Source organism: Hipposideros armiger, unplaced genomic scaffold, assembly GCF_001890085.2.
Source record: "Hipposideros armiger isolate ML-2016 unplaced genomic scaffold, ASM189008v1 scaffold_139, whole genome shotgun sequence".
Lineage (NCBI taxonomy): Eukaryota > Metazoa > Chordata > Mammalia > Chiroptera > Hipposideridae > Hipposideros > Hipposideros armiger.
Window position 1 is genome coordinate 2,683,834 of NW_017731489.1, and position 10,292 is coordinate 2,694,125.

General features: G+C 42.8%; 1 protein-coding gene across 2 annotated transcripts in view; it reads right to left on the bottom strand.

Annotated features, from left to right (window-relative positions):
• Nucleotides 1-10,292, bottom strand: part of LHFPL6 (LHFPL tetraspan subfamily member 6) — a 230,318-nt gene that overhangs the window by 16,440 nt on the left and 203,586 nt on the right. For both annotated transcript variants that reach the window (XM_019650349.1, XM_019650350.1), the window contains exon 3: nucleotides 5,017-5,115. In XM_019650349.1, the coding sequence (XP_019505894.1) occupies nucleotides 5,017-5,115 (99 nt within the window). The remainder of the gene's footprint in view (nucleotides 1-5,016; nucleotides 5,116-10,292) is intronic.

A 10,292-nucleotide genomic window follows, 5' to 3' on the forward strand; every position in this document is an offset into this window, starting at 1 on the left:
ACAATGAAAGCAATAATTATTCAAATTCACTTGGCAAATTAGCAAGATAAATTAACTGAAACACTACTTTTGATCATAAGGATATAATTAGAAGAGCCTTTGGTAGATGAAAATATCTCTGAGGCATGAATCAAATCAATTGGACAACGTGATTATAAAGACCTTATGCTTTAATGTGTCAATCCAAACTTACAGTTATGGAATGTAAAAGGAAGAATAAATATTGATCAGCAACATTCATTCAAAATGGCCCTGCACAAATAATATGATAATAGTAGCAAACATCTATTGGGCTTTTATTATGTGAAGATGCTGTGCTACATTACGTATTAGTCTAACAACTTGTTTTGTTGTCTTATAAAGTAATAAATAAAATCACCATCGTTAACACTTACATGGCATAAACCATCACTCACCACAACTATAGGCTTCATGGTGGATGAAAGTCCAACAAAAAACAGACCAAGATGCCTTTTCTCCTCTTAGTCTCATCTTATAATTACAAGTTCCGCTGCTTCTCAGTAAACCTGGGTCTGTAAAACTCTGAGCACGTCCACGCTGGACCACGAGAAGCCAATTCGTACATGGAATTCCCTGGGAGGGGTTATTCGTGCAAGAGTGGACACATGACAAAACTGGCCCAACTGACTGAAGACAGAGGTTTTTTCCCATTACACAAAAGGAGAAGCTCACCCTCTCCTGTCTGACATGAACAAGGATGCTTAGGGCCACATGTGCCAATGCGGTCACCTTGTGACCAAAGGGAGAACCAGCCTCGGGATGAAACCAACTTGGGATGCACGACACCTTTGAGCCCCAATCAGCCAGGGCTGCAGCGCATCTTAGATCTGCCCTTACGGTAAGCAGGGCCCTTAAATGTCTTCTTTGTGTGTTTAAGCCAGGTGGAGTCGGATTTTTATAACCTAAAGCTAGAGCCACCTAATTTATATAAAACAAGATAAATGTTTGTTAAACTGAATTCTACTAAAGAACAAAAAATTCATTTTCTATATAAATTAGGGCCGTTTTCTCAAAGTACAGTCACTGATCCCTGTACCAGAGTCACAGGGATATCTGTTGAAAATACAAATGACAGAATCATGATTTCTGGGGCACAGAAAGGAAACATGCACATTCTTAACAAGTCTACTTCCGATTCTAATGCTGAAGGTTGAGAGCTACTGTCAAGGCAAGCGACACAATTTCAGCGGGGGACTCAGAACTTCGCTGTGCAGCCTGTTTGGACTCTCCCTGCTTTAAAAATCTGTGCATTCAAACCTGCTCCTTGGTTCTTCATAAATCAGTGTGATCCAAAGAGAAGCGGAGTAACCATCTTTTATTTGTAAACATGGGTATTTCTGCAAAATTGTGGCAAGGCTCTGCCACCATTCAATGCTTCAGAAATAATCCATAGCCTTACAAGATTGTTTTCATGGGAGGTAAAACAAGAAACAGTCCCCAAATTGCCTTTCTAAAGAAAGGAGGCATTTAAAAAAAATAGCTTCTAGTAGACTCCTACCATCTTACATTACAGCCACAAGGTGAACTTTTATGAAGCTCCTCTTTGCTAACTGCTACTTATATCTCTGGACTCAGTTTCAATGTTCTTTCCTGGGAGGCCCTACCTCCTTTCGCTAAACTAAAGTCTTACATTTTCCATGGCTGACACGTAGAATTCAGACCTGTTGGGACAAGGATGCAGTCCCTAAGTCGGGTCTGCAGGGTGCCACTCGGTCTCCTTCCTGGCTGTCTCGCTGCCCTCTCTGCAGCCTACCCTCCATGCCAGCTGGACATGCCCACAGGGAAGGCCTGCTTCAGGGGCAACTGCCCACCTCTGCAACCCAGGGTCTCCCTCCTGCCACCCCCGCTGCTCGGAGACGGTGGCCACAGGGAGGGAGAGCACGGCTTTGCGTGCCTCTCCCTTAGGCATGTGCTGCTTCTTCCTCAGAAGGCTCTGGAAGCATCTCCCCAGTCTCACTGGCCCGAATGGCTTCAGCCTTCCTGTCCCCAGCTACTGTTAAGAGGTGGGGTCACCAAGATTAATTTACAGGGCTTGCCACCTTATTTTACACCACGGCACCATGAGGAAGCTGCAGCATTTCTGTAGCAAAGTCTACGATAATAAACGGAGGCTGCTCAGTACAGAGTCTTAGATGGACCTAGGTCCTAACCAGCTGCCCTGGGGCTGACGGGATCCAACCCCGGTTTAGACTCACCAACGAGAGCGCAAGAGTACTGGTCAGGCCACCACAGTGCCCACTGCAACGCCCGACACTGCTCCTTTCTGACACTCTTCCCAGGTATATGATCTTTTTAAATATCTGCCTCTCCTGCTGGTTTCTAAGTTCCCTGAGGGCATGAATCGTGTCTTTAAAATTCCTAGCGGGCGCCATATCCCGAGAACCCAGCCCAGGGCCTGGCACACGGAAGCTCCCTATATATATCTGCTGGTTGAATAACTGAATGAATGCACTCCTTAAATAAGCTCTCGTGGGAACAAAAGCAATGATTTCTTTCAGAATGCGCTCTGGAGAGAGTGACAACATTTCAGCGATGGCGCACCAAGCAAGTGGCCCATAGTCCACAGGCATTAATTAACATTTCCCACCTTTGGAGGAGATGTGCCCACACACTGTCTCCTTTGGGAGGAGGCAGAGAAAAGCTCCGATTCTCAAAGTGGCGGAGGCAGGGTGTGGCGACAGGCAGCAGTGGGTATGCCACCTAAAACGGGCCTCAGAGCCCTTACTGAGAACGCTCCCCTCACACGCGCGCTGTGGCTCCCAGCCCCGGTCCTAGCTTCCCTCCCACGATCACGCCATCATCTGTGACGTCTCTCTTTTACTAGAGTTCAGCCTTCCTCAGCATTCAGGGGAACAGTAACGATTTTTTAAAGATTGAAAGCATAGGCAGTTCGGTGGGCTAGGTACAATGCTATGTCTAGCCACAGTTCCTCTCCAGGCCTTTCGAAAGGAAAGATAGCAGAGTCTGCACAAATTAAATGTCGCCAGGAGAAATCAAACTTGATAAACTCAAAGTACTTCTTTAAGGGCCTTCGAACTCATTTTATCTATAGGTGATGCCAGTTTTGTTTTTTCTCATGATGCAATCTAAGGGAAATTTACTAATAAAAAAGCAAAACTTAAAAGGACACGATAGTTTTTAAACTTCTAAAATGGCTTTAGCAAGTTTAATAACATAAGAAATTATAACCACTAGTAAAGAGGCAAGAGTTTGTTGTTTTTGTTATTTTTTAAACTTAAATTTGGCATTCAAATGTTTAATCCACAATGCTGAGAAGATACAGAACATGAGGGTGCAGTAATGAAAATGCAAACAAGACCTGTGTTTCATTATAACCCGTTAATTAGTATAGCGACTCAGAGTAACAAGAGACCAGCAAGAAGTTTTCTCATCAAGTCTAGGCCTGTATGAAACAGCCAAGAATGCCTCAGACACCAGAGGAATAAAAATGCCAAACGCTTTGTGAAAATACCTCCCCTGAACACAGTTTGCTTTCCAAAAAACAAGCAAAAACAAAAACAAAACAAAACGCTGACAGTCAACTTTGTGCCAGCATTTCCCCCTTCTGTCCATTTATGGCAATCACAAACGAATCCAGATTTAAGAAAGCCTCGTCATCAGGAGGGAAGAGTGGACAGAGGGAAATCTCTCATTTTCTGTTCATGCAAACTAGGTGGTAGCTAGAGCACCATTTTCTCTCCCAAAGAGCCTGTGTATTTTGAGGGAAGCATAAAGTCCAACAAAGGTTGATTGCTTCATTTTCAAATCCACAGGCCTCTGATATGGTATCACATCCATCCATTTTTTTTCAGTATCTAATACAAATTTTTTTCCATAGAAATTCTAACATAAAATCTTTTAAAAATAATTTGGGATATAGAAATACTGCCATTAGACCAATTCTCTCAAAATTTTTCTTCTGGGAGTGAAATATTTAATGTGAAAAGGATATATTTAAGTGAGTAACTCATTATGCACTAATTGTCAAAAACTTAATCTGTCCATATATTAGGGGAAACTATATTTTCTATCATTTGGCAATAAATATTTTATGGGTTCATAATCTTTGGTTTAGTAACACTACTTGTAGAAAGACATCCTCAGAAAATACGCCAGTAAGGAAAAGACTTATAGTCATTAAACTACGTATTATACCATGTCTTTAAATAACAGAAATGAATAGTCTAAATGGCCAACTAGAAAGAAATAAAAAAGTGGTAACGTAAATGTACGTTTATCAACCAAGTGAAATATTAACTCATCATTACAACTTTTAATGGTGAAAACCATGCAGTAATATGCAAAAAAATATATAGATTGCATTATATCTACATTATATTATATCTACAAGTGAACAATATCTGAAATTTTCTGATTGGTACACAGAAGAGTTCTCGAGCCCTTCATCAACGTGTGAATTCCCACCTATGTAATCACATCTCTCCTGAGTCTGTGGTCTCCGGATGAGCTTTTCTCACGCCTCCCTTGTACCATAATCCTTACCTGCAAGGTGTTTCCGTCTACTGTCAGGTAATTGCCACGCATCACTTTCTTCAAAACCCAGCTCAATTCTTATACCTTTCCAAGTGTCTATTCCCCTAGAGTGAAATTGCTTTAGAGTCCTTAGTCCTTACTGTCATTTCGTTGATAGTTTTGTTTGCTTTATCTTCTCAGATAGACTGTGAATTCCATAGACAGTTATTTTTAGCACATGCAATGAGTGCTAAATATATGATTTTGAATGAATTAATAAATATAAACTCTTCAAAGCAAGGTCATTTCTTTTCCTTGTATCTACAATACTTTCCATAGCTCAGGCAAACAGCAGCTATCAGTAACTCTTCACTAGCCAGAAGGATAAACAAATGTATGGGTCCTGTTACACGTGACTGCTGGCTGCATTACCCACATCTGTTTTTCTTCCCCACCCCATTTCCAGCTTCTGCTTCTATGAAAGATCAGACAGGCTCTTTTCTAAAAGGAGTGCCAACTTACCCAGGTCAAACTGGCCGGAAATGTAGCCACAGGTCTGTCGGACTTCCTCGCTGTCCCAGCCCAAGGGGTAGAGGGCACAGCCAGCACCAATCAACAAGCCTGCAGGGAGACAAGACAAAAGGGCTTAACCAGTGCTCCTGCTCATCCCAAGATAAAGGTGTGTGTGTGGGGGGGAATCAATATTAACAATATAACAAAGGAGCATGGTGTCTGCTTTTTTGAAGGCACCAGCCACAGCTCCCTTAGACAATCTAAGGTTAGTTTGAGTCCAAGAACAATTTCATCTCTGCTAAAAGGGAGGAGGAAGAAGAAGAAGAAGAAGAAGAAGAAGAAGAAGAGGGAAGAAGGAGAAGAAGAAGAAGAAGAAGAAGAAGAAGAAGAAGAAGAAGAAGAAGAAGAAGAGGAAGAGGAAGAGGAAGAAGAAGAAGAAGAAGAAAGGAAGAGGAAGAGGAAGAGGAAGAGGAAGAAGAAGAACAGGAGGAGGAGGAGGAGGAGGAGGAGGAAGAGGAGGAGGAAAACCTTGACAGACAGCTCAGTTTGGTTCCAACTTTGCTTTTTAAAGCATTGAAAGCCTTGCAGATCCTGTTTAGGAAATGCAATCCAGTAGCCCTTGTAATCACTCTTGTAAAAGCCAACCGATTCCACCATCAGTCCACGTAAACAAGAAATTCAAGAGCAAGCAGACGTGCCTAACAGGTGATGCTTCCTCACTCATTAGCTTGTTTTCCCAATTTAAAAATCAAAATAGAATGTTTCAGCATCATCGAAGTTTACCGGGGCAGCGAGAACATACAGATTTTCACGATACACTCTGGTACACTGATCGAGCCTACACTACCTGCTGTAATAATGCTCCACTGAGCAGCTGAAAATCACGGAGTAGACACTTGTCTCAGAAACACCCTAGAAGACAGACACTGATTGTATTACAATCTAAGTCCTCCTTGTAGCTAAGACCAAAAGGTTTGATGATTAAGCTGAAGAAAGTAATGGTTTTATTTTAATAGAAATTATGACGGGGGGCACCCTGTGAGCTGACAGCTTTCCAGGGGCGAGTCTTTCGTTTCGCATCAAAGACTGATATACTCTGTAGTTTCATGAGAAGCTGAAAGACTTAAGCGCTCACCATTGAATCTGAGGGCTAATCTGAGAGTAACATGTTGTCACATCAAACCGCAAGTATTATCATCACCCGTTGAGTCCCCCAAGTGTGCTGAGTGGGAGGGCCAACGCATACCCAGTCTGATGGGTGAGAATACCAACCCTGCCCCTTAAATGAGAAAACCGTTAATATGGTAACGTAGAGGTGGAATGACAGGATCCCAAATGAGCCCAGAGGGGACCTTCAATATTTCTGGATTGAGTCCCTTCCTGTCCCCCATTGGTCTTTCTCCGCACACCCATGACAGGTAACCCCAGTAGTTGTAACCCATACAAACAGTCTGCTTTGTCACAGGCAACGAAAGAGGGGCGCTCTCCACCCTCCAGCCCCAACCTCTATGCTGAGCAGTATGGACAGACACCCCCATGATCTGACATATCCTAGTCGATGCCCAACGTGTGCACAGGCAGAGGGGTGGATACGCATCTTCTATCCTACACCAGTGCTTGAACTTCATCCATTTGCTCAATTACAAATGATCTCTAATATAACTTATGCTAATTATTAAACCTCGGGTAAGTATAGAGAGTAATATGAGAAGGCTTTGTGTTAACCACCTCTGTGGTGCATCTCTGGTTGGGGAACTTATGCTAATTAACCTTTCCTGGAGTGTGGGTTTCAGAAGAGGTACTTCAAAGGTGGGCTAAGTGGCCTTAGATTGGAGTCAACTAGCATTTTATCATTTATGCTTAAGTACTCATATTGTCATTTGCTTCTTGGCAATGGTCATCAGTTTGGCTCAAATAAACTCTTACAAGACTTTTTCTTAGGCTGGACATTCTTTCATTGACATGTGTATGTTGAAATAGGGCTCAGAGGATATTCTGGAATCAGAGTGGTTGACCACATGATATCTTAGTGACCTAATGAGTTTTAATAGCTCTAGTTGACAAATTTGCTCCTGGGAAGTAAATGGCTCAATTAGAATCTTCTGACCCAAAAGCTTTTCTATTATTTCCATGGATTTACTTTATTAGATTTGTAAAGCTCATTGCCATAAATGACATCATGAAAAAAGGTCATATTGTCAAACTTTTGGGAAATCTTGAGTATAGGAGTGGAAGTGAGGAAAGCTGCTGTGAAGTTAGTGAAGCGCCTGAGGAAGGTGGGGACCCAGGGTGGCTGGAGGAGGTGTGAGAGCATTTGCAGCTACAGGCTCATCTGCAATTAAGAAGCAATCTATTATTGCAATCCTAAAGACGGTCAGGGATCGTGGGTAAATCACAAGCTAGTGTAAATTAGTTCAATCTTTAGTTTTCATACTATAGGTACCTAGCTGAAATCAGCAATCAGGAGGCAGTAGACCACGAGGAAGATCATTTTCTAGGAGGTCTTAGGAATTTTGGAATTTCCTAAAAAGGAAAACACATAATCCAATGACTCAATAATTTTTACATTAAAGGAAACTGAACAATGCATTGACTATTAGGCCATTTCAACCTGAGTACCTTAGGGTTTTGGCCTCACCCTGCACAAGACAATTAAATATTTGTAGATCCAGGTCAGTGGAAGGGCCTCCAAAGGGAAGCCAGTGTTAATGGAGAAGAGATGGCCCAGAGAAGGGCACGAGGGGGGCGCTTGGGAGCTGTGCAGGGATGCGATGTTATGTCATACAAGAGGTCTCCTTATTCCACGTGGGCTACTGTGCCTAAACTTTAGCCCGGATACGCTTTGCCTGCCCGTAAGCCACCCATGGGAGAGAGTCCCTAGTGGAAACTCTATTCATTTTCGCACAATGCTGGAAGTATCTGCATGATACTAATTATTTCTTAGAATCTGAGTATGAAGTCTGAAGTTTGTAAAGAGCTCAGTGGTCAAAGTAAGAACCCGATGCTGGGAATTTTCCCTCCTGCAAAACACTTTCTATTCAAAGTACTTAACACTCAGCCCAGCAGCATATTAACATAACAATTCAGCTCCTGCCAAAAAGGCAACAGAAACCTCTATCAGCCAAGCCAATTACTCTACACAGGTAGTAAGAATAGAGTGCTCCTGTTAAACTCATAAAGCCTTATTTTTTCCAGGCCACTCTTCAAAGTTTTTATGTGATCTCACTTTTCTCCATGACTTTGCTCCATTCTTTTTCCACAGTTGGGTTTTTAAAAAAAAATTTTTTTTAACAGTGTGACTTTTTCCACCTATCGGCCTCGGTGATCGCACCAGCATTTCCCATCAATGCATCTTTTATGTTTTGGGGGTACTTTTATCCTCCCTCCAGTTCCTTTATCTTCCTTTCTGTGGCAAGCACTGAGGGAAACTGTTTTCTTTACTTTTCTCATGAAAACTGCTCAGTCTTGGAGCCTATCATCTGGACGTCTCTTTGGAAGGTGCTGGCACTTGTCCATTCCCAAGTCTCTATATGCTAATTTATGTATGCGATACGTGTCCCTTTTCAGCCCTAGATAATGGTCCCTTTACAAAAATGTAACAAAATAAATCCATTGGTTGGGAGTGAACGAGCAAGCAAGGGCCAGTATTATAACTCTTCAGACCTTGAAAGCACAGTAAGGAGGAAACCACTTAAGTATTCTATAAGACGGAGGTTTGGTTAGGTGCTCGCTCTCATCAACCACACCTTCTTTCAAAGTGCTTTCTGAAAACTGAGGCACAGAGGGTATGTTGATGAAAAAACAGTCAGCCTAAGAGAAAGCTTATGAGTTTATTTGAGCCAAACTGACAATTGCTGGGAAGGACAGTCTCAATGGATTGAGAAAACGCTCTGGAAAATGGCAGTTTTGCAACTTACTTTATACATTAGAATCAAAGGAGGAGGGTCACGTGAAATCCATGGGTGGTAGATTAAGGGGGTGGGAGAAAGCAAAGCGGGGAAATCTCTGAGATTGGATAAAAAGTAAAATGGCGAGACATAACACTTCTTTTACATTGGTGGGTACAGGATAATTAATAATATTTCACAGCACATAGGAAACAAGATAACAATGAGGGATTTTATAGTTTCCTGCTCTGGTGTGGGGGGTTGTGCCCCCTGTGGGGTCCGGAAGAAGGGATGACTCTGACCTTCCAAGGGTATGTTATCTTAGGTGCAAAAATAGGCTCACTTAAGGTAAAGACTTACCTTTGTCAAGGAATCTACAGGCCAAGGATGTGACTTCCTGCCATGGCCCACCTTAATTAGGAATTTTTATGTTCACACCATCCTATGTGGTTATTTTCAGTCTCCTGAGCTTGTCAGGCTTAAACTGTGGCCACGTTTCTGTCCGCAGATGGAAGAGGCTTGTCCAAGGTCACAGAGCCCAGGTCAACTCCAGGCCTCCCGGGTCCCAGTCCAGGGCTCTTTTCCACCTGTTATAATCCCAATGCTTAGCCAAGTCCACTCCAAGGTCACGCGCTCACCACCCACCATCTGAGCTCAGCCACAGACATGTGGGATTTGACCATTGTCATGCTTTACTATGTAGAACTTTTCACCTACGAGTCCAGATTTCTTGTGTCTCTTGAATAACTGAAAGATACGCCAACACTGAGCCTACACTGGCTAGAGCTGAGTCATGGTAGTCCCATTAAATGGCCCTGGCACCCTGGCCCGTCTCCAAGGCATTTCTGAATGGGGATCCCTGACTTATTGCATCCATTACCGGTTCTTTGAATGCCTTGAACTTCTCATCTCTGAAAGTCGAATCCCTTCTCTCTGACTGAGATACTCTCACTCCTTACCTTATGCTCAGGCTCCCCCATGAAAATACCAACTGTGAAAGTCTGGAAGCCTCCACAGGCAGCCTGCCATTGCCACCCCTTCCCGTGAGCGCCAATGGAGATGCACTTTGTACCATTAATTGGGGCTCACCACCTTGCACTGTAGCTATTTGTAAGTATTATAACTCCCGGAAAGCATATAACTATATGTTCATATGCTTCCAACTCAGAGGTTCAGATGTTTGTTAAACACTAAATAGTAATGTTATTTATTTGGTATTTACCAGCACCTTGGAATACAGGTAATTATATAATAGTTATATAATAGGTGATATAAAACCTGTAATTGCGCTCAGTTGGCAGAGGAGGAAACAGAAGCCTAGAGAAGCAGGCTCACGCTCATGAAGCCACTAAGTGGCAGCTGCAGGGACTTACTTGCAGGTCTGCCTCATCCCTCAGC